The sequence below is a fragment of the Chanos chanos genome, chromosome 2 (assembly GCF_902362185.1).
Source record: "Chanos chanos chromosome 2, fChaCha1.1, whole genome shotgun sequence".
Lineage (NCBI taxonomy): Eukaryota > Metazoa > Chordata > Actinopteri > Gonorynchiformes > Chanidae > Chanos > Chanos chanos.
The window spans coordinates 42,107,056-42,131,926 of NC_044496.1; the positions used below are offsets into that span (position 1 = coordinate 42,107,056).

General features: G+C 40.2%; 1 protein-coding gene across 1 annotated transcript; it reads left to right on the forward strand.

Annotated features, from left to right (window-relative positions):
• The first annotated feature begins 1 nt into the window (after position 1).
• On the forward strand, positions 2-17,969 carry lamb4 (laminin, beta 4). Its single transcript, XM_030765351.1, is given in 33 exon segments — positions 2-220; positions 3,815-3,950; positions 4,146-4,219; positions 4,524-4,712; positions 4,811-4,874; positions 5,009-5,223; positions 5,555-5,675; positions 5,910-6,098; positions 6,502-6,657; positions 6,918-7,030; positions 7,993-8,072; positions 8,223-8,379; positions 8,526-8,774; positions 8,972-9,154; positions 9,693-9,805; positions 10,019-10,139; positions 10,449-10,626; positions 10,922-11,065; positions 11,489-11,720; positions 12,039-12,196; positions 12,308-12,532; positions 12,637-12,854; positions 13,129-13,225; positions 13,342-13,705; positions 13,820-13,980; positions 14,226-14,425; positions 14,723-14,908; positions 15,254-15,398; positions 15,947-16,154; positions 16,275-16,413; positions 16,555-16,725; positions 17,560-17,713; positions 17,830-17,969. Coding segments are annotated over 33 exon segments (5,499 nt in total).
• The last annotated feature ends 6,902 nt before the right edge of the window (positions 17,970-24,871 follow it).

Below are 24,871 nucleotides of genomic sequence, written 5' to 3' on the forward strand. Positions count from 1 at the left end.
CATGAATGCAGATTGTTACATTTTTTCCCCACTTTGTAATAACTTAATTTGAAATGTGACAGTGTTGGCTGCAGTTGCCCAGACCCAGGACGCGTGTTTGGGGAGCACGTGTTACCCTAGTCTTGGAGATCTGATGGTTGGCCGCACTGCCCAGCTTTCAGCCACCTCCACCTGTGGACTCTATGAACCACAGAGATACTGCATTCTGGGATATCTGGAGGTCAGTTCTCAGGTGTAGATTCCACAAATGTATTCACAGCATATTTGAGAGTCTTGATTTCCAATGTAAAATTTCTTGAAGTTGCATTTATTCAGTTGAGTTCATCTAATTAAAAAGGCTTTTGATACAAGTTTTTTTTTTTTTAAACCTGCATTGCATTTAGAATCCTTCCCGTGGCAATGCAATGAACTAAACTCCATCGTCTGAATTGTCCATCAGGTTAGATGTAGCTGCACTGACAACTCACCCCTTCATCTTTAAATTTAATAGTTCCAAAACAACTGTTAGTTAGATACTGCTTTCTGTTTCTAAAACTATGATAACTCAATCTTGATGAGCACCAGCTGTCTTCTTATTGTGAGGAATGAGCTCTATTCATCATAGGTGTATTAACTGAGCCAGGCAAGTGGCTACCTGCTGTCGAATGAAAGCTTTTACCTGGAATCTTCTGATTGATTGAGTCTCAGATATAGCGTTACTTGTTTGCAGTCCCAGCATTTTTGACCGACTACTTCATGGCAACAGAGTGGAGACAGGAAGCCAAAGAAATTCAGATGAAGTTCTTTATAGTGCAACTATGATCTTCAAAATTGCCTGGGTTGATCAACAGAACAGGAGATGTGTGAAAAAAATCTTCCAATCAAATCTGTTATTTTTCTTGTAGTTTCAAGCTAAATTTCTCAAGTGTCATACACTTCATACACTCAGCGAGAGAAATGAATATCACATTTATTGCTAGTTTCAAAGCCAATTATTCACCAATGTGCACTTGCCTGTAATAACAGTTATATATGTGGTAATGAATATACAATACATCTCTCCAGTTAAGAGGCAAACACACTGACCAGTGATACTCCCATTCTGAACTTCAAATTTTCATTTGATGCTGAACTAGGAAGCTAATTGCCAGTTACGACTGGCAGAATAGTAGAATGACAACAGTACCTGCTCCTATTCTTTAACTAGTGTGAAAAAAAATCATAAAAGAGGTACATATTATGGTGACAAATTAATTTTAGATTAATCTTTTCATAAGCCCATTTATTTGGATCAAAATTTGCAGACTGGAACAAAAGAAGTGAGCTCCTTGATTCATGTTGGTGCGCTGATAGAAACAATTGGTGTAGAGTGACTAGGGACAGATTATAATTCTGTTTTGAATATGAAAACATATTTTGTTTTAAAATATTACTATTACTATTGCCATTGCTATTACTACTATTATTATTATACAATAATAGAGTATATTTGAAGCTATATAATTCTATTTTCTCAAAATCAGAGAAAAAAATGTCTCAACTAAATTTTCTCAACTGTTGAGGGGTGGCTGACTTGACATTTGGGTGGCATTGGCCATCCCTTGCCATCACCCCAGCTATGCCTAATTTGTCTCAGACTTATATATAATCATATTTGTTACTACCTACAGTGGGAATAGACAAAATAATGGAGACACTAAAGAGTATATTAATCTGGTAACTCATAAAGAGATGAACAACCTTTTGCCACCATAACCCCAACCTCAACTCTTTTTGAAATAAAGAAATTGAAATGATAATTCTCCCATTCTTTACTCTTCAAAAGGAAAAGTATCCTACACTTTGCTGGATGAAAGAGGCAGACATCTATTCCCCATTCCACATACTGAAATGTCCAATAAATAGTTACAGATGTTTTCACATACATTGTGGCATCAATTTAGAACAGGGGAGCATCTTCAGGAAACAGTGTTTGCACCAAAAATGCACTTGGGCCTTCTGTGGCTTCTTTCCTACCATGTTTAGCAATTACTAGACGTGGTCTCAGGAGATACCCATTCACAATATACCAGATCCACCATGTTTAACAGCTGCCAACAGTCAGTATGATATTAACTTATCCTTTGGCATGCTCCAAACATAAACCTGCTCAAATGTAGAAAAAACCCCCCTAAAAGATGACACCACAGACCAAATTTCTTTTTCCTGCAGTTGAAAGGCCTAGGTTTTGTGCTCATTAGACCAGTGTTTTTCACATTGCCACGATTATAGTTATTCTCCAAATACTATCTCTACCAAATACACTAGTTTTGTCAAATTCACAAAGTTCACGAGCAACAAGGCTTTGCTGAGACTAAGTCATAGATGTTTTCATCTAATTCAGTGGTAATGTTTAAGCCTATCACTTTGTTTTATAACTATGTCTGTCTCTGTTGCTGAATCACTTTGTAATGATGTAATTCTATGCACTTCTAAAATGTTGTTTTGCTTGTCGGGAATATCTTGTTGTTGTTGTTGTTTCAACACTGATAGAGCATTTGGCCTCACTCAATGTCTGTAGCAAACTCACTCTTGCCCTCTTTTCTAGTTAACACATACTGGTAATTAGTATTCAACCTAATTTGACACACTTTTGTAGTTATCTTTGTAATTGCAATTATTTTGAGTCTTATTTCACAAGGTATTTGTATTACTTTACCCTCCTGTTGTCCCTATACTTTTGTTTGAGCCTCTGTTGTTGAGTACTCTTTGAGTGATCTTATTTGCACAAACTCTGGAGCCTGTAAATTTTACAAAAACTAAAACTATGCAATACAATCCAAAACTGTATTCTTAGGATTAACTTTTCAGGTGCATTGTGTAACCCCTCTCTCCATGGCTGATGGATTGTTCTTCTGGAATATGGCTGGATGAAGCCAGAATTTGAAAAGCTTTCACATTCCTGCTCATTCTGAACATAGGGAAGCTATCACCACCCTCACATGTATGGAATGGAGCAAGCACAATATAGAGTTTACATTGAGACTACATGAGGATTCCAATATGACAAAATGGAGGTTTTTTTTTTTTTTTTACTTGCCTGAGGGATCTTCTAAATACGTTCCTCACAGCACTTTCTATAAGTTCTCATAAAAGGATATTTGTTTTGGATGACACTTTTCCACTACGAAGTTCCTCCACAGAACTCACTCAATTCCATGCTCATCAGATTGAGATGAAAGAGTAGAAGAGTACAGAGGAACAGATTTGCCTGAGTGTAGATTGACAACTCTCTGGTCAACCCCGCAGGTGATGAATACTCCAAGCGTGTTCTGATTTGCCTGTTCTATAGGTCAGAACCCCCTGTTTCCTACCACCCTCCCATACGGGTGATACAGTAGGAATGTAGGGGTGTGTCTTGTTATTTCTATCCATTTAAACAGTTTTCTTTGGCCTGGAAAGTCTGCTTTGAAACAGTTGATCTCCAGTAATGTATGACAGTGACTGTGAATGCGTCTGCTCTCATATCTATCCATTTGGACGAGATTAGATTGATAGTGGATGTTTTGAGTTCTTACATGTTCACTCTTGGAAAATACATTCTGTGCTCTGTTTTTATAATGCCAATTTGCTTTCATTTGGCATTCACTATCACAGAATTTTTTTTAAAAATAGAGCTGCTGCCACGTACATCTGATTGTACCATTGTATAAACAGCCAGTATTGTGGATATTTATACTGGTATTTCCATTTCCCTCCTCCCACTGTTTCAGATGTCACTTAACAAACATCATGGGTGTATCATGAATTCTTTATGTGGTTCAATTAAAGGCCAGTCCTTTATTTCCTGATGCAGAATGAACAGAAGTGTTTCTTCTGTGACTCAAGGAGCCCATACAGTCTCTCCAGCAATCCAAACAGCCACCGCATTGAAAATATCATTACCACCTTTGAACCTGAGCGGAAAATGAGGTGGTGGCAGTCTGAAAATGGTGAGTCTCACATGATCTCAGTACAATTGAAAATTTATCCACGAAGAATTAATTGTGCATAATGCCAATTCTGCATCAAAAACCTAACAAACATCATACCACAAACACTTGCTTTGAACAGTTTAATAGTTCAATTAACATTTTGACATTACCTACCAACTGAATTATGAATACTGTACCTGTCTTTAAAACTAGGTGTTCATCAAGTCAGCATTAGACTGGACTTGGAGACCATCTTTCAGTTCAGCCATCTAGTCCTGACTTTTAAGGTAACTTTCACACTTAAGTCATTCTTTGTTTTGTTGGTAACAGGCAGTGGAAACACAAAGATAATGTGTCTAGAAGATTAATTTACACCTTTGTTCTGCTGTGTAGTGTCTGACACACTTTGATGTTCTGGAGGACATTAGGAGAGTGGAGATTAGCATTTTCAGTTTTGGGCCTGTCCTTTTGTTGGATTAATTGTTGAATCATATCCTTCAGTATGACCTTTGTCAGACAGTGTGGAAATATATTGCCCTAACCCTAAAAAGATGGCTCCAACATCCATTATATCCACTGCTGTTGCCATAGAGTTTTCGTCCAGCTGCTATGCTTGTAGAGAGGTCTAAAGATTTTGGGCAAAGCTGGAAAGTGTTCCGATACTTTGCTGAGGATTGTGCCAATTCATTCCCTGGAATCCCAGAGGGGCCAGCGAAGAGTGTGCACGATGTCATTTGTGATAGCCGCTACTCCGGGGCAGAGCCATCCACAGATGGAGAGGTATGCTCAGAGAATGAGTAAACGTCCCATATTTAACCACTTGATTCTTTTGTTTCCTGTTGCCTGTGAGTCAAATCTGTATTATGAATTCTTTGCAGGTGGTGCTGAAAGCTTTAGATCCCAGTTTTGATATTGATGATCCTTACAACCATGACATCCAAGGTTTGCTTTTGAACTTTTTTGAATTTGAACTTTTTTCATCCATTTTTTCTTTCTAATATAACTAAGAATATACAATGTACATTGGAAAAGTGATAGTATAAAAGGATCTCTGACTTCCTCCCTGGATGTCTCAGAACTCATCACCTTGACTAACCTTCGTGTGAACTTCACACGCCTGCTGACTCTTGGGGACACTTTGCTGGGCCGCCGTAGGAGAAACCCCCAGGAAAAGTACTATTATGCTCTTTATGAGATGGTGGTTCGGGGTAGCTGCTTCTGCCATGGGCATGCAGCCCAGTGCGTGCCTGCAGATGGTATCCGTGGAGACGTCTTCAGTGAGCCAGGAATGGTGAGAGTACATGGCCAGGAACTTACAGCAGCAACAAAACAAACAAACTATGGGTTGAACAGCAATGAGTCATGAGAAGGCATGTTAATAGAAATAATAGGTTGTGTAATGAAGCACTCCACTCACTGTTATACCACTTAATAGATTAACTTTGAGATGAACTAGTTGTTTGAAACAGTGTAGATCATTTTTGGAGTTCTCTAGCCATGGCACATCCCTCATCCAAGTTTTTTACATATATATATATATATATATATATATATATATATATAAAAGATGATGATAAATTTGACGCCTGGTAAAGCATATAATTTTTCCGACCCATCCCTAGGTACATGGCCGATGTGTGTGCCAACACAACACAGCGGGTGACAACTGTGAGCGGTGTCAGGACTTTTACAATGACTCCCCCTGGAGGCCTGGTGGAGTTACTGACTCAGTCGTCTGTGGAAGTAAATTATTCCCAAATATGATGCATTTATAACTTTCAAAGTTGGAATCTGATGAATTTACTGCCATTACCTGATAAAACACAAAGAGCTCATTTGCCATTTGAAAGTAATGTGTACGAGTTTAAACAAGATTGATCTGATTGATTGTTTGACATTCCAAAAATCATACTGATGCTGATCCAGTGAACAGCTGCTTTAAGGGAATAATGACATCTCCAACATCTCTCCCCTTAGGATGCAATTGTCATGGTCACTCTGAGAGCTGTCACTTTGACATGGAGCGTTACCTGGCTAGTGGGGAGGTCAGTGGTGGAGTGTGTGACAATTGCCGTAACAACCGTATGGGAGCCCAGTGTGAGCTATGCCAACCTTATTTCTACCAGGATCCTCGAAGGTCTGTGGATGACCCAGAGGCCTGTATTCGTGAGTCTCTTTGAAGAGTTTATCCTTACTCTGACGTTCTAGAATATCTGATAGGATATAATCCAATGATGACCTAAGAGATTTTGTTGTTTATACATGTGAACAGTGTAGTAAGTTAATCTAGGGCCTGAGCTTGACTAAAGTTTTCTCAAAACTCAGATGTGAAAAATTATCATTACATGATGTCATGATGGCTTTTCTGAAATAAACAATGTTCTAACACTTTGAAGTTAACACATGCGTTCTCATGTTATTTGTTTGACACAACACTGTTCCTGCTGTGTTACTATTCTGGTTTAAATTCTACACTATTTTACTCTATTCTCCATGAGACTATATTCTGTTTTATCCTGTACATCCACTGTGTGACATTCTGTTTAATGGCACTCTGTGTTTGGTGTAGCATGTAACTGTGACCCAGCGGGCTCTCTGAGCAGTGGTCCATGTGATCCCCTAACTGGCCGCTGTATGTGCAAGGCCCATGTTGAGGGTGAGCGGTGTGACAGATGCAAATATGGCTTCTATGGATTCAGCCAGGAGGATCCAAACGGCTGTCAGGGTATGCACTGACTCACTCACACACACCTGCAAGCATATACAAACACAACCCTGTGCAAATATTTATGTGCATATTCAAAAGTCTTTATGCAAGAGCACAATGTACTGTGACTGAAGAAAAAAGTATTCTCAGATATTAACAGCAGATATTAACACTGAGCTTAAATTTGGCCTGACTTGGCTAAACAACACTGTTGTTAACTGGGTCTCTATACTCATCATGTTGACCTGTTTTTCACTCCTTTCTCTGCTCATCTTTAGTGTGCAGGTGTAATGCCCAGGGTAGTGTGCTCACACCATATGCATGCGATCCGCAAACAGGCCAATGTATCTGTCAGTCTTTCGCCACTGGACCATACTGTGATCAGTGCATGGTGAGCTCAGAATCCAAACACTGCTAACATATTTGCAAGTGTGATGCAGCGTGATGTTGGTGTTTAGCCTTGTGAATTATTAGCATTCAGTTTTGCAGAGCAGACAAACACATTTTTATTCATTTATATTGTATGTTGTGTCTATACTGGATATATACATTATACACATACACTCAGTGGCCCCTTTATTAGAAACACCTATCTTGTAGGTAAACCTTGTAGGTGTGCAGTTAGTGACAATGGCCCATCTGTTGCCATGCACAACTTGTGTTAGCCATTCTTGAGCCCTTCGTCCATTATTAATTTCTGACCACAGGACTGCTGTTGGCTCAATATTTTTGTGTGACCATTGTCAGCAGTGACACTAACATGGGTAAAAACCCAAGCAACCCAGCAACTCTAGCTGCAGACTCATACCAGTGTGGGTCCCACTATCATGAGAGTGTCACTGCTGTGTTGAGAAGGGTCTGCCATCCAAGTAGTATTCAAGTTTCAAGTTTATTTAGAGCCCAATATCACTGTTTACAGTCTCAAAGGGCTTTACAGGCCACAACAGTCAAAATCAAAACAGGACGGCACCCCCTGACTTAATCCTCATGGCGGGCAAGAAAAAACTCCCCAAAAACCCAAAAGTATTCAGTCATCCCTGGTCCTGTGGTCAGAAACTCACCATTGATGAATGCAATAGGGGATGGCTTACAAATTGTGTTTAGCAACAGATGGTTTACAGTCTGTAATTGTTCACCTAGAAAGTGTACTTATAATGTTTTCTTTACAGACACAAACGAATAATTCAAGTATGCCCAATACTGTAAAAGTAAACCTTTCTACCCTTTACATATATATTTCATACCTTAGGTATAAGATTACAGCTCTTACAGTATTTAATAAATATTTTCTTGACTCTGTATTTCATCTGTATTTTTTTGTATTTATACTTATCTGTTGTGTGTTTCTTTTAGCCGGGTCACTGGGGTTTGGGAAGTCCAGGCCAAAGCTGCGTGCCATGTGACTGTGATCCTGGAGGAGCCTACAACAGTGTGTAAGTGAACAGCACAGATTCTCCCCACCGTCAGTACTGCAGTTTCATCACTGGTTGTCTTAGATATTTGTGTTGTGATTGGGATGATTACGTTTGTGTGTGCACATTGGTGAACATATGTGTGTGTGTGTGTATGTGTCCCATCCACAGATGCTCCTCAGTGGATGGGCAGTGTGAGTGCAGGAATCATATGGTGGGGTTGAGCTGTAGTGAACCTGCTCCAGGATATTTTCTGGCCCCTCTGGACTTTTATCTATACGAAGCAGAGAACGCTTCTCCTCTGCCCAGTGGACTGTCCTCACAGCTGGTAAGATATCAACATCCTCCCTAAATGAGAGAAAAGCATGGGGCTCAGAGCACTGAAACACCAAGTCGCCTAAACCATTTTAAAACATGTAACTGAGATATTTTGACTGAAGCCCAGACTAAGAGCAGTCATGTTTACTTCCTCAGATAAAAACCACTCCGAATCCTTCAGCCCATGTATACCCCACTGCCCCTCCTTATGTGGAGCCACTGCCTCCTCCAGTGTACCCAACTCCTTATGCTGGTCAGTGGCAGCCAGCCCCTCCCAACCCATTTGAATTGCCCAAGTGTGAGCACTATTTCCGGGAGAGGGGCTATGATTTTACGTTCAGCAATGGGAGGTTTGTACTGGTTAGGCGTGAGAGACGGAGAGCTCGAAAACGCCGTCAGAATCAGGTAGGGACTGACTGACATTCCAAACCACCAATCAACCACTGGCATTGGGTTGCTTGTCTGTAGAATATTAGACAATAGAATTATTTGCAATTTTTTTTTTTAAATTGTTATGATTGCATACCTGTGTAGTTGTTATGTTGCATTATTCTTGCATGAACTTCTCTGAAGACTGCCTAAATTTGGTTTTGTTGTTGCAGTCTATTCCCTTAGAGCCAGGCTCGGACTGGCAGATAATTCCACGCCAGCGTGTACCAGGTGTGCCTGTTACTTGGACAGGACCAGGATTTGTACGTGTTCGGGATGGAGCAGGACTCAGATTCATTGTCACCAATGTGCCTGCCAGCCTAAACTATCATCTCGTAATACGCTACGAACCAGAGGTTCGCCAAACAACTCTGTCTGAGCTCTGTCACTGTTCATACACCTCATGAAACATAGAGACACATTTTAAAATGACATTACATTATTCATTATTCATCTTATAAGCACCTCATTTCACAACAGGCTTAAAACATGCAGGATCAAATCACATTTGTCAAAATCATAACCGTGAAGACCAACAACCTGCATTAAAAGTTTCACATTGGCTTGATCCCAAAGGCTGAGTCCCCCCAGGAGTTTGTTCAGAATCAAGAAAAGAAAAAGCCTGTTTGTTTGCTTTATGAAGAAATCCCATCTAATTTTCAGTAGACAGAGCCATTCACAGATAATAAATCAGTATTTAAAAGTTTATATAGCACAGAGTAAAATAATATTTTAACATATCAAAACATAATAAAATTCACTAAGCAGGCAAATACATCCATATATTCAACACCCTCTTTAAAAGTATGCACTGTTGTGGTAGTAACAGTTAATACACCGCAAGAATAGATGTGGTTTACTGCTGATTGTGTATATTTAGGCTGTGTTTTGTAGTCTTCAGATGATTGGGCAGCCATCATAACAGTATTACCTCGGGGACAACCCGGAGACGGCGACTGCCCTGTCGATCCATCTGAAAAAGTGGCAGCGCTTCCAGGCTCCAGCAGGTAAAAGCAACTTGTGAAGCTCTAGGTCCATCCATGCTAGAGTCCAGATTAAATATTTTACCTTAGGGACCAATATGTTTTTTTTTAACCAATTTGGGTATATATCAGTACACTGGCTCTGCATTAATTGTTGTGTACGTGCGTCTATATCTCCTGTCTAACTTAACCATTAGAGTGAAATGATTGTGTAAATTGGTGTCTCTTTGTGATCAGAGCAGCTGTTCTGGATCCCCCAGTGTGTCTAAACAATGGTCAAAGATACAATGTGGACATCGTTTTTAGAAAGCAGGCCAATGCTGACCCCCAGTCCAGCCCCTACATCCTCGTCGACTCGGTCAGTCTTGACATTCAGATATGACCCAAACATTCACAGTAAATGTACCAAGGCTGCTATTTGACTGCACTCCACAGGTGAGTGTAGTTTTGTCTGGCCTGTTCAGATAGGCTGCGTTGGCCATCTCCTGGGAAGGCTGGTCAGATGGGGTACTCTCCCCGTCACCTCAGCGACTTCTAGCCTCAATTGGGTGCTTGCACAATTAGTGTCATGGAAACACACACAGGGCGAATAGGCCATCCTGGCTATAAATAACCACTGTTCTGCTCATTAATCTGAAAGCATAGTTGATTTTTTTTTCTTTTTCAGATTGGGTTAATCCCAAAGATTGAGTCCTTACAGAATTTTTGCTCAGAGTCAGACCTTGCCCAGTTCCAGCGGTATAACTGTGAGGGTCTGGGAGCTGAGGCAGGTGAACGCACACTGCCTGAGGTGTGTGAGAGACTCATTGCTAGCATGTCAGCTCGTATCCATAATGGAGCAGTGCGTGAGTGCCACACACACACACACAAACACACACACACACACACACACACACACGCATGCACACAATTGTGAACGAGACCAATTGCATGTTGCATGTCATGATACACAAACAATGTAAATACTTGAGGCAAATGAGACAGTCTCAAGGAAATGCACAAAAAAATTGCTTCCATATAGCATTTTTTTCAAGATACTTTTGATCCAGTAAATGTGTAAAACTGGAACTCTCATATGAATAACTGGTGATTCAGTATATATTTTTGTGTGTGTGTCTGTACATGTCTGCATGTGTGTAGCTTGCAGGTGTAATCGCATTGGCTCTTTGAGCATGTCCTGCAGTAAGTTTGGAGGACAGTGCGATTGTAAACCTAACGTAATTGGCCGCTGCTGTGATTCCTGTGCTCCGCTGACATATGGCCTTGGACCAAATGGCTGCTCACGTAGGTCACTCTCTCAGTCTCTCATGTTATTCCATTGAGAATTTACCGTGGACCTCTCTGGAATAACTGAGGTTCTTAGTTTTTATTAGGCAGTGTTTTTTTTTACTGGTTAATATGCTGACAAACTTCAGCCCCTTGAAAAGAGTCACCTTTGGTTTTTTTTCTTTGCATCAGCACTGACTTTATCCTTTCTTTCATTTGCAGTTTAGACAGTGCTAAGTGCATATAGTGAGATTCAGAAACAGTTTTTTTTTTTACAGTTTAGTCTGAAAACTCTAAAATCGCTTTCTGTCACACAATGATCTGAAGACACTTAAGGGATGTTTTACAATGTAAATGGAGTATATTATGAGTGGGGAAACCACTGAATGAGGAATAGATCTACCTGAGTGTTAGGTTTAAATATTGTCTCTCTGTCTGAAGCGTGTGACTGTGACCCATCCGGTTCCACATCTCAGCTGTGTGACCAGAGGAGCGGCCAGTGTTCATGTCAGAGTGAGATCACTGGACGGCGGTGTGACGGCTGCCTGCCCGGTTACTATGGCTTTCCTCGGTGTCGCCCCTGCCAGTGTAATGGACTGGCTGACCTCTGTGACCCTCAGACTGGAGTGTGTCTGGACTGCAGGGAGCACAGTGCTGGACCCAATTGTGACAGGCATGACAGCACTATTATTAGAAGCAGTGCTACCATTGTTACAGCAACCACTACCACTTCTGCTCCTATCTTTACTACAACAGCTAATAGCACTTTTACTACTACTACGACTTCTACCACAAATTTTGCTTTTTTATTTAGTTTAGCTGGACTTGGGATTGGATGATTTAATATTTCAAATCAGGGTTCAAATCAGAGTATGACATATGTAACTAGAAATGTTTTTTGACTTTCAAGCAAATGACTATACTGTTGCAGTGGACATCTATAAAAGAGGATCACTGGATAACAAACTGTTTGTTTTCTGTGTGTCTTCAGATGTGTGGACGGATACATCGGTGACCCCCTCGCTGGGGAGTCCTGTAAGCCCTGTCTGTGTCCAGATGTGAAGAGCAGCGGGCGTTTCTTTGCCCGCTCCTGCAGCAGAGATTCAGACCCTGACAAAATGTACTGTGAATGTGTGGAGGGATATACAGGTGTCGTGCCTCTGAATATACACTCTAATTAGACTTCCATCTGATTTACACATACAACAATATATATTATACATATTTATATTCATTTCATACATTTAAACTTTCTTTCAGGTCCGCACTGTGACAAGTGCGCTCCAGGTTTCTATGGTAACCTGGCAGAGCCAGGATCCCGCTGTGAGGAGTGCCCCTGTAACAACAACATTGACCCGACTCAGGGCGGTGCGTGTGACCCCATAACTGGAGAATGTCTGCGCTGTTTATATAACACCCATGGTCCTCGCTGCCAGAGCTGCAAGCCTGGTTACTATGGCAATGCTTTGGCCCAAGACTGCAAAGGTATAGCAGGCTAATATGGCCATACATGAAGACAGAATTACTGTGAAAATGACTATAACCTCACATTTACCTCGCTCTGTGTGTGTGTGTGTGTGTGTGTTTAGAGTGTTCTTGTGATCGACGGGGTACTGAAGTTCTCCAGTGCCCAATGGGCGGCCCGTGTTTCTGTGATCCGGTGACTGGGCAGTGCCCATGTCGTACGGGTGTGGTGGGTGCTCTATGTAACGAGTGTGATGATGGTTACTGGAACTTCGAGGGCGCTTCAGGATGCCAGCCATGCAACTGCGACCCAGAACATTCTCTCAGTAACCTGTGTAACAAGGTGCAGCCTGCTGACATATCCTTATTATTTTTTCTTATCATAAAGTATACATGCCAGCCTGATGACCGGGCCTAATCTCTGCCATTTGTAAACCATTATGAAGCATGACATAGAGGCTCTTTGCATGTGTCACAGATTTTTCACCGTTGACTTATATCTGACATTTGAAATCTGTTACTGCAATATTCTGCAACCTAAGTGAATGAGTGCGCGAGTGAATGAGTGAGTGACTTGTTTGTTTTTGACTTGACTCTTTTTGTCTTTGCATGCACAGATCACAGGCCAGTGCCCCTGTAAGCCAGAGTTTGGGGGTAGACAGTGTGACGAATGTGGAGAGAACTACTTTGGAAACCCTGATATACAGTGCATATGTACGTACTGAAAGACAATTGCATGCCGCTGCTTTAAACCCCATGGCGACTGTCCAAGTAAGCACTCACACTACTTTTCTTCCCATGTCTGTCTCTCTGTCTCACTCTTGTTTCAGCTTGTGACTGTAACATGGAGGGAACCCTACGCCCTGCCTGTGACCCCTCCACAGGTGAGTGCATGTGTCGGCCGGGTGTGACAGGTTTTTTCTGTCACGAATGTGCCCCGGGTCATGAACCGACGTTCCCAGCCTGTGCTCCCTGCCATGCCTGCTACCACCTCTGGACTGGGAATGTCACAGACGTGAAGAAAGCTGCAGAGAAAATGTTAACACTCATTCCTCGTAATATGGACGATCTCGATCATAATAGCTACTTGCCACGTATCCAAGAGCTCATGTCCCAGCTTGATGGGTTAAACAACCTGACAGGGAGACCCAAAGACAAGATGGATGAGATGGAGGAGCTCCTAAAACGCGTCAAGTACATTTCCAATTCGCTCCTGTCTTACTTAAGTCAGAATTTCTAACCATAGTGATTTGCGTATTGATATGTGCTAAATGAGAGTGAATGTAGCCTTTCTCTCTGATTTTTTAGTGACATGATGGACACCCTTGATCCTAATATGATCATTATCGACCAATCTCCCCTGCTCAACACTGATATTGACAACATTCGTCGTGACTTCAAGAAGCTGCTGGATAACCTAATAGAAAAGTCTAAACAAGGCCCAGTGACAGACCCAGAAACATTAATTGGTGAGTGAAAGTTCATAAGAATATTTTTAAAATAGTTCGGAGAACTCAGGGAGCCAGGAGAGTCAGAATCTGTTGAGGTTAAGATCAGAGACTGAGATCAACGATTCAATAACAGTCCAGTTCAGTGCAGTCTATGGAATGAAAAAGCAAACTCTTACTTTATTTCTCACGTCACCTACCTTGCTTATTTCTCTGCTTTGTTGCTGTGCCTTTCTTCTCCGCTGATCCTGTGTGATCCTGAGTAGAGGCCCTGGAGGAGATCAGGAAATATCATACAGAGTTTATGAAGGATGAGAAGAGAGTGGAAGATGCTAAAGACGTGGTGGAGAAGTCCATACAGACACGACAGAACGCGCAGCGAGAGCTGGCCAGCTGTCAACCCAGAGATATAAAGGCACTAGAGAAAAAGATCAAAGCTCTCAGTATTGCCAAACTCAATGAGGAGGTAGGATGAACTGTTACTTCAATGAAGAACAAATATGTGAATCACTTAGTATGTTACATAAGAGCAAAGATGTCTTCACCCTGCAAAATGACAATTAGTTCAGATCACATGCCTCAAAAAATGAAGGGCTGGCTATACAGTGAAAAAACTCTCTGAAATGTAACCAACAAATCCCACATTGGTTTATATCTGGGTCAGCAAAAAGAAAAATTAAAAACAGTATTTCCTTACTGAGATGTTCAATTTGGACTGATGTCTGAATGCTGCGTGACTTGCTGAATGTTCTCTTTGTTTCAGATCTGTGGAGCGCCGGGCAATGTGGAGTGTTCAGAGGCAAAGTGTGGGGGGGCGCTGTGTGGAAAGTGCGGAGGTCCCAGCTGTAAAGGCAGCATTCCTGTGAGCAAAAATGCCACACAAGTGGCAGAGAATACAGAGACTGACATCATCACTTTCCTCCGTAATCTGAGGGACACGGAGATTAAGGTCTGTTCTCATGTCTGATAGGATATGAAAAAATGAATCGCTTGTCTCAAAGCTGTTATGAATAGAATTTCATGTATATTCTCTTTTGCCCAATGGTCTCTGCCAGTGTCTGCTGAATGGAGCAATGTCTTTTAAAGTGAATGATGCTCTTTTCCTAAGGAGCCATGTCGTCAAATATAAGTTCTGTTTACCAAGAGACCAGTTATACAGGACTAAAGGTTCAAAAAAGTGGTGCCGGAGAAATGACCACATGGCCCTTTTCTGATTTATTTTGTGGTGACAACTGCCACTCCGATAGAAGAGGGGTGAGATTAATGTGTGATATCTTGCCTTTTACAACCTTAGATTAATGATGTCAGGCAGATGAATGAAGACATTAAGGACAAGGCTGAAGACATGATGACCAAAATCACAGACAGTTTAAGCAAGTTTGAGAAGGAGAAGAATGACACTAAAGACCTGCTAAAGCGTGTCAGAGCCTTCTTAACAGGTATAGTATTTTTTGCCTGAACAAAACATTGGCTTTATATGTCTTCAGGCATTCAAAGAGGCACAGTTTAGTGTGCTATGTTCAAAAATAGATTTTTTTCAGTATTTTATTAATTTGAATATCATATCTGCTGTGTTTAAAGTTACATAAAGATAAAAAAAATTGAACTCTCTCTCTCTACATTAGATATGTACTGATATGTGCATTTACTGTACAGCTAGACTGATGCATTGTCTATTTGTATCTCTATTATTATTTAGTGATAATTTCAATGTTTGAAATTATTGGAAACCATTGTGAATGTACTTTGTCTGTATTGCCTTATCATTTTTTATTATACAAAGATTATGATCTGTTCATGAGTATTAACATCACACACCTATAACTTTGCCTATAACTTTGCTAGTTCCAACAAAGGCAATGGTGTGGCTTTGAATTCCATTTTTTTTTACAACTGATAGAGAACTTCAAGTTCAATGTTATTACAATGTTACATCTTAACAGCACTGTGTTTTTAGAAGGTCCTCCTTTACCTTCCTGTCCCACAGATGAAATGGTGGAACCAGAGGACATTGAGCAAATGGCCAATGCTGTTTTAGCAATCAAGTTGCCCGCTTCCCCTGATAAGATCAGGGACATGATCAAGGACCTTCAGGATGCGCTGAAATTTATTAACAATTTTAAAGAGGATCTAAAACCCCTGGAGAAACAAGTAGAAACAGTCAAAGACTTGGAAGACAGAGCCAAGGACATCCTGTAAGTTAATAATCCCAAACCAAACAGTACAAATCAAAGCTTGAGATAACCATGAGAAAATAAAAAACAGAAGAACTAGACTAGGTCACCAGAGCTTTTTTTTTTTAATCAAATTTTCAGGGACAGAACAAAGGAAATCGGTGTCCCTGAGTATATTAAACAATTACTGGAAAATGCTGAGGAACTACAAGACCAGGCCATCCAAAGTCTGGATCAGGCAAAAAAAGACAAAGATACAATTGCAGACTTACTTACCAAGGTAGTAGTTTAATCCATCTATTCAACCAACCATTCACCCAATCTGTCTGTTTACCAGACTTTGAAATCCAGGACAAATTCAGCATTTCTTTGATTCAATTTACTTGGAGAACTATGCTCTGAATCATGCCTTTTCCAACAGAGTGAAGAAAAACTAAAGAATGCTGAAGAGGGATTGAACTCCACACAACCCAAGGAGCTACTGGATGAAATTGAAGCTCTGAAGAATAAAACAGAAATGAATAAAGCTCAAGCCAAAGAGGCCAAAGCCATTGCTGATGAGGTTCTGACAAACACCACTGATTTAAACCAAGTGAGTTTGAGCAGTTCAACCCCCTTTAAACACCGTGCCCAGTTATGATACTGATTTCAAAATAAACACAACTATGGGCACAACATTTAGCAGAACAGATTAGAGAATCTATCTTTGTTACTTTATATCGATAGTTATGGTGTTTGTTGGAGAACATGAACACACAGAGATGTAACAGAATGTCATTACCTCGTTACTATTCATCTTCTCTTTTTTTAATATTAGGAGACTAAGAACGGAGCCAGTTATACTGTTTAACGTTCAGTTTTATTTCCAGATGTTCTACTGCTCCAGTAAACAAGCCTCTGTCTGTGTTCTTTGTTATACTCTGATTACACCATGTCTGTATTTTTTGTTATTCTTTGATTACGCCATGTTTGTGTTTTTTTGTTATACTCTGATTACGCCATGCCTGTGTTCTTTGTCATACTCTTATTGTCTCATGTCTGTGTTCTTTGTCATATTCTCATTACGCAATGCCTGTGTTGTTTGTTATACTTTGATTATGCAATGTTTGTGTTCTTTGTTATTCTTTGATTACACCATGCCTGTGTTCGTTGTTATACTTTGATTACGCCATGCCTGTGTTCTTTGTCATATTCTCATTACGCCACGTCTGTGTTCCTTGTTGTACTTTGATTATGCCAGGTCTGTATTCTTTGTTATTCTTTGATTACGCCATGTTTGTGTTTTTTTGTTATACTTTGATTACGCCATGTTTGTGTTCTTTGTCATACGCTTATTGTCTCATGTCTGTGTTCTTTGTCATATTCTCATTATGCCATGTCTGTGTTCTTTGTTATACACTGATGACATACCTGTGTTCTCTGGCAGGAATTTGAAGAGGTTTTACAGGAGTTCAATAAACTGAAAAACAGAACCCAGGATCAGTCCCTTAATGAGGAAGCTAATAAACGATTGAAGGACATAACAAAGGAAGTTGAGACGTTGACGAAAGATGTTGAGGACAAAATGAAAAAAATTGAAGGTAAAAGTTAACAAATATTTGATTGGGGACATTGTATATGAGCTAATATGCCATTGTGAGCACTGTTTAAATCTCATATTTTAAGTGTCACTATTTGTTATGCTTGTGGATTTTAGAACTGGAGAAGAAAATTCAAGACTCAATCCAAGAAAAAGAGGGTAAAATTCAGGATGTGGCAGATCTACTGAAAAAGGCAGAATATCTGAAGAAGTTTATCTCAGACAAAGTGGAGGGATATGTACAATGTAAAACTTAAGCACTCTCCCTACATACAGAGGAGCAGAACTGAACTGAACTGAACCTAACGTAAGAATGGAGAGAGGAGACATCTAATGGACAAAATATTAAATTCAAACCATATCTAATTTGTCAAATGCGTCAAATATTGACACTGGCCAAAGATCCATATTTGCCAGCTGATGTATAAAACCAAGTAGCAAAATTAACTCTGTGCAAATTGGATGTTTTGCATAAGGGAATCTGCTTCACATATTTGTCATGTAGATTTTCACAGACAAATCGCACGCCATGTGTTTTCATAAGACTGACAGAGCTGTTTATCTGGAAGTCTCTGATCCTTTATAAGCACTCATTAACAAAGTCTGTGTCATTAAAAGAGAATGCATGTGTCTTTTATATGATTATCGCATAATTCACTGACTGAAATACTTGGACTGTAGATTTACGTGAGTCTATGATGAATGAAATGACTGTAGTTGTCATTAAACATTCTGAAACCTCATGGAGAATAATTGAGACATATTATGATTATTATTTTGTTTTTGAATATCCTGAAAAGTTTGGACTATGTATTTACATAAATTAGAATATACTTGCAAGAAAGGCAGTGCACACACTCCATGTCTGCAGTACAAAAACACTCACAGAACTGAAAAGATGTTAAGAATTTGCATTAATGTTTACTTTTATAAGATTACATATGCACTGTGGATTTGCCACACTTTATATTTCATTGCAAGAAAATTTTACATACTCCATATTTGGGCACTGCTAAAAATTTCCACCAAAAATAAGCTATGGAAACCTGTTAATGTATAATGGGTGAAATGAACTGCATCTGTTGATTTTTTGAGCAAGTATCCCCATCCATTGGAGGGAACTCCACGCTCAAGTAAATTTTTTGTGAGCAAACAGTTTGATTTGCAAAATGACTGGCTAAATATTAACACACAGACATAAATCTGTTTGCTTGTTGTCCCTGTTATTCTTTGTTTTGATGCTTTGAAAGCCATATGGGGCCTGTGTCTGGTACCTGGTCCACTGGAGGTGTTATATTGTACATGGACTTTCTTAGGTTCAATACAGAATTTGGTGTAACATATGTGAGTGTGTGTGTGTGTGTGTGTGTGTGTGTGTGTGCGTGTTATCTGTGAAATTAAAGAAAAAATGCTTAACTCATTCATAATTTATTTAAGAAATATTTAGCACCACTGCAAAAACAAATCCCTTTTCTCTTCCATCAGCTTTGAGATGTCATCTGGTATTAGCAGCAGTAGGTCATGAAAGGGGGCTCTCTTCTCCTATAGGTATGTCAGATATTTTGGATATTTCTAGAAGTCATATGCCAATAGCTAAGTTTTGAACTTCCCTGTAATAACAAAATCCAGTGAGGTTAAAAAACATTATTTTCATCAGCAGCCATGTCCTTATAATATGGATATTTTGAACTCTGTCATATCTGATCAGGAGAATAAGCACTGAGTTATTGATAGACTGAGGACAGACTGATATGGATAGAGTGAGGAGTGATACTTTCTGATTTCTGCAGACTTCAGCCACAGATCTATTAACTGACATGATATAATGTCCACTCACACACACCAAACACCTCGGCTAAAGGCCCAGTGGTATACCTTATAAAGTATACAAGATACTACTCCGCAGGCGATGGAAACTTTTGTGGAAGGTATGGGCAAAAGGCAAGGAAACAGACTCCTCTGAGATTAGCCAGTTCCGAACCATTTCTCTCCTGAGTGTCAAAGCCAAGTTCTTCTCTGTCCTGGTCAAAAGGATGACCACCTACATGGTGAAGAACAAGTATGTTGATACATCAGCCCAGAATGGTGGCATCTCAGGCTTCTCTGCATGTTTGGAACACATGAGTGTCCTCAACAAGCTGATCCGAGAGGCCAAGGAGAGCAAAGGCAATCTAACAGTTGTCTGGCTCGACCTGGCCAACGTGTACAGATCCCTCAATCAATCCCTCACAACCTCATCAACGCAGCCATGGAACACTACCATATCCCCCACCACACCAGGGGAATGATCACCAGCTACTTTGGAGATTCAAGTTACGATTCAAGACTTCCCATATCACAACCCAGTGGCAGGACCTGGAAAAGGGAATCGTAATGGGCTGCACTACCTCTCCCATCTTGATTATCATGGGAATGAATGTGCTCATAACACTGGCAGGGAGAGAACCCAAACGGGCGATAATGGAGTCTGGCACCCGCCAACCTCCAATAAGAGGCTTTATGAATCACTTAACTGTAACAACTTCATCCCAAGTACAAGCAAAGTGGATCCTGAAGGCACTTGATGACTTGGCAACATGGGCAAGAATGAAGTTAAAAGCAAGGAAGTCAAGAAGCATGGTGATCAGAAATGGGAAAGTGAACAGCAAGTTCCAGGTCCAAGTCCAGGGGGAGGTTATACTATCAATTGAGGGAAACCCAATAAAATGTCTAAGGAAGTGGTACAATGCCTCTCTCACTGACAGAAGCAATGTATCCAGGACAGAGAAACAGGCAGATGAATTGCTAAGGGGGATCAGGCCTACCAGGAAAATTCAAGGCCTGGCTCTTCCAGCACGGTGTGCTACCAAGACTCATGTGGCTACTGACAATTTATGAAGTGGAAGGAGTCGAGAGGCGAGTGAACAAATACCTTCGTAGGTGGCTCTAGGCATGTCACGATGCCAGAAATTTAGTAGTCTATACCAATACCAGTGAATTCTTGATACCCAATTCGATCTCTGTGTACATGAAATAATTTCTACTTGGTAGCTGATATCTGGGGTTGAACTGCTCAAGGACTGAATCAAGCTGGAATCTAAGCTTTTCCTTGCTCCATGTGAGTTTTTGTCGTATTTTCTGTGCTGATACTGTGAAAGGAAAATTATGAGATTTCAGTTATCAGATATAGCTCAATGACTGTATGAAAACAGAAAAGGCTGCACACACAATGTATTAACACACACACACGCACGCACGTGCACACACACCTCTATATCATCAGATTGCAAGCAGTATTTAAATTTACTGACATTGTGACACACCATTAGTCTGGAAATATTTATTTTATAATGCTAATGTTACATTTTGATGACAGATGACACAGACTGAACGGTAAGGACAGTACCCTACTACTACAGCCTATGGTTACATTACGTTAGCGTAAACACGGTAGCCTTTAGCGTTTAGCCATTGCAAACGTCATATGGAACTTAGTTGGCTACACAGTAAAGCCTGCTGTCTCAAACAAAAATAATGGTAACGTGTATTTCAGAATAAAAATAACAAGGATAACACTTTGAATACGTCATTAATGTAACGTTAACATGAATTGAAACTCACTCACCTTGAATTATTTGAATAAATCTGGATGTTTGTCTTTGAGGTGCTTCGCTAATTTGGAAGTGTTTCCTCCTTTCATCTGAAAAGTTCGATGGTACCGTTTGCATACTGGTTTTTGCGAATTTATTATTAATCCCTGATGATCTGCATTGAACACAAAGTACTTCCATACATGACTCTTACTGCAACTGCACTTGTCGCCATCTTCCACGTGTTGTTGTTCTTCTGTGCTGGTAGGCAATGGCCATGGAACTTGGATCACAAGGAGCCTGGACAAAGTGGGACCAAAGCTGAAGATCATGTGGCCTGAACTTTGGAGACTGGAGCTCTGGAGCTCTCTCCTGCTCCGATCAGTGTGCGACACTCTCCCAACACCAACAAGCCTGCACTTACCCCCCGATTGCTTGCTGTTTTCGCAACCATGTCCCCAGAGCAAAATTTTGTAGGGTGAAATTTGCAAGGGTTTCGCTATGTGGTGTGTTTTAAGGCTTTTGATGTCGAAAATTTTTGTTCTCCAAGTTCTCACATCGTATTCTACAAGTTGCCAAAATCAAGTCTACAAGCTCTTGCATTTTGCTACACTATTCATAATCTCAGAGGTTGCACAAAACAGATGTCATGTAATTTATCTAGTAGGTCAATAATTGCTGTTAATGAATTCGTGTTTCATGTTATCCAGACAACACATGGAACCACAAGAAAGTAAAGCCAGGTTGCATTACATGAGTAAAAATAAATTTATTTTGAGTGTTTTCAATGAACAGATTGCTTTGTTAAGGCTCTTGTTTACATTTTTACATGCCTTGTTTGTTTGTGAAGCAACATTTTATATAAGAACACAGTAAAGACTTTAAACGACTTTACTCTTTCTTTAAGTACAGAGGCCTTTTGTGAGATCACATAACAAGCATATTTACTATAACTTAAGCTTGAATTTGGTCACAAGCCCAAAAGTTTAACCTGAGGAACTGTATATTAGCATACCTTGCACCCAGCCACTGCAAAACCGTTCATGAGCTTCAAGGAATTTACTTTTAAAAGTGTATGCACTCAATCCAAAAACGAGATAATTTACAATATTATGTGAGTGGAGCTAGTGCATCGGGGTCTGTAGTCTTGGGCTGTCAAGTCATATGGATCTGTTAGGCTATTTATCGTCATATTAGTTTGTCCGAATACCGCTGCTTGGCATTGCGATTTAATTTCTTCCGATAGGTTCCCTTTTCTTACTCTTTCAGCCTCTCCATCTGTTCTCTTCTCGATCAGATTTGAACGATTTAGACGATTCTTTAGCCATAAAAAACAAAAGGTATGCACCGTAGCAGGCACAGATGAACAGAGTGCGTTCTTCACAAGATAGCTTCACTTTCTCTATACTGTAGCCTATATTTATGGTCGTAAATGATAAAATAGATCAATAATACATATATTTTATGCATTTACGACACACTAAACTTCTTTAGTTTTATTTCTGTCGCACACTTGAATAAAACGCTATCCGAAAAAGTGTGTTGAAACGTTTTCTTCGTTTATTCCGTAACGTTGTACAGCTGTACATCATAAAAATACACATTACTCAGACATTTTTGTGGAAGGTATGGTCTTTTATTTCTTCTACACGATACTACACCGACAACAACATCGCTACGTCACTCACTTACTCCTCTTCTCTTAAAAGTATAGCGGCAAATTATGTTTCAGTGCAACAGCATAAATAACGCAAAAAAGGATACAACATCCTGGAGAGGACACAAAAAGTACAGTTATGCGGGGTGTACCACATTTACATTTTCTAGTCTACACGCGTCGTCTGCGATTTCCTGCACTACGCCGCAAAACTCCCCCCAAAAATGCATTTAATTATTAATGGCAAACTCGCGATTAATCAATTCAGCGAATGAGAAGTAGAAATGTAAGAGAGGGGTCCATTTGCAATCTCGCAAAGTACACGACACGCCCACTTTACAAAGAGACACGCCCATTTCAGTACACGACACACCCTCTGGGCGTGACGTAAATTATGCGTAACCCTGACTACAAGCCCCAACCATAACCAAAGTGGGCGTGACAAGCAGTGGGCGTGTCGTATAGTACTGCGGATCTGCAGTTAGACTTACTTGGGGGACCGTAAAACTAGTGCAATTACGTCAGGGGTCACCATGGTTAGGATGCACTGATTGGTTAGTTGTGGTCAAGTGAGGCTGACGCGTTAGTAGGCCCGTTTGAAAATACACCGGAGTGGCTGTATGCAAGCCATTGTTACACATCTCTGGAACAGTTTTTAGCGGGTTTTTGGACATTTGAAAATCAGCAGTAGGGAAATATTTTATCAAACATTCGGCAATAACAGTTGCTGCAATCTAACGGTAAGTCTGCAACGTCACGCGTTTTTATCTCCGTCCCTTATATTACGATGGAGGCTGTGGGTTTGCTTTGCATGGTAACCAAGGGTAGCCAGGGTTAGGTAGTATTTGGTTCAAAACTTTCGATTTCGAGGCAGTTGACTTTGTTGTTACTTTAGACACTGCAATGCAGTCATTCGCTTTACCAAAGTCGGCCTTGTGGAAGTACCTCTCTTTGTACTTGTATCAGCGGAAAAATGCATGCCATGTTCGTGTCCATGGTGCGAGTTTGATAAGTTAGATGGACGAGCCTACCAGTACTACATAGCTCCCATGATACCTGGGTAATTCTTACGAAATCCTGCTTTAAAGGATATCCAACACGAAAATTTTCGAAAGGCATTGAAAGACAGATTTCCTTTTTAGGGTCGAAGATTAAGCTCTAAACTTAGCGTGAACATTAATTTCAGAACATTTTTGGATTTTTGGCGTTTTAAAGATGAAGTCCACAAAAGTGTATCATTACTGCAACGTGACATTACATCAAACATGTGATTTAAGAAAAAAGAAGGGAATTACACTGCATTGCGCTTTGCTTTGTCTTCGTTTTCTTTTCTAGAGTGAAGCCACACTTTTTTACGATGGAGTACTAGGTTCACATTGAGGGGAAAAATATGAGATTACGAGACTAAAGTAGTAATATTATGAAAATCAAGTCGTAATTTTACGAGGAAAAGCCATAATCCTACGAGAATAAAGTAGTAATTTTAGGATACATGTTATTTTAGAGAGGAAATATGAGAGGAGCAGCCTGCGGCTGCGTTAAAATGAGGAACGTAGCGGAGCATCCTGTGAAGTTAGGCCTATACTTTAGCCTGTTATGGGTTTCACAAATAACGAAATAATTAATCTTTTGGCACATCAGCAACACATTATCATAAGTATCAGGACTTTGAAAAGACAATCAGCAGTTACCAGAAGCAGACTCATTCTACCATTGACTGTCCTCTCGCCCGTTTTGTTGGTTTCTGGTAATATATTTTTCTAAAAGTAATGTTTTTTTTCCTCCATTGTTTCATTGTCCATTGAGATTGTTTTCTCGTAAACTCGACTTGACTCTCGTAATATTACGTCTTTTTCTTGAAATATGAGTTTACTCATTAAATTGGGCTATGACTTTTCTCGTAATAGTAGGCCTATGACTTTTTCTCAGTTAC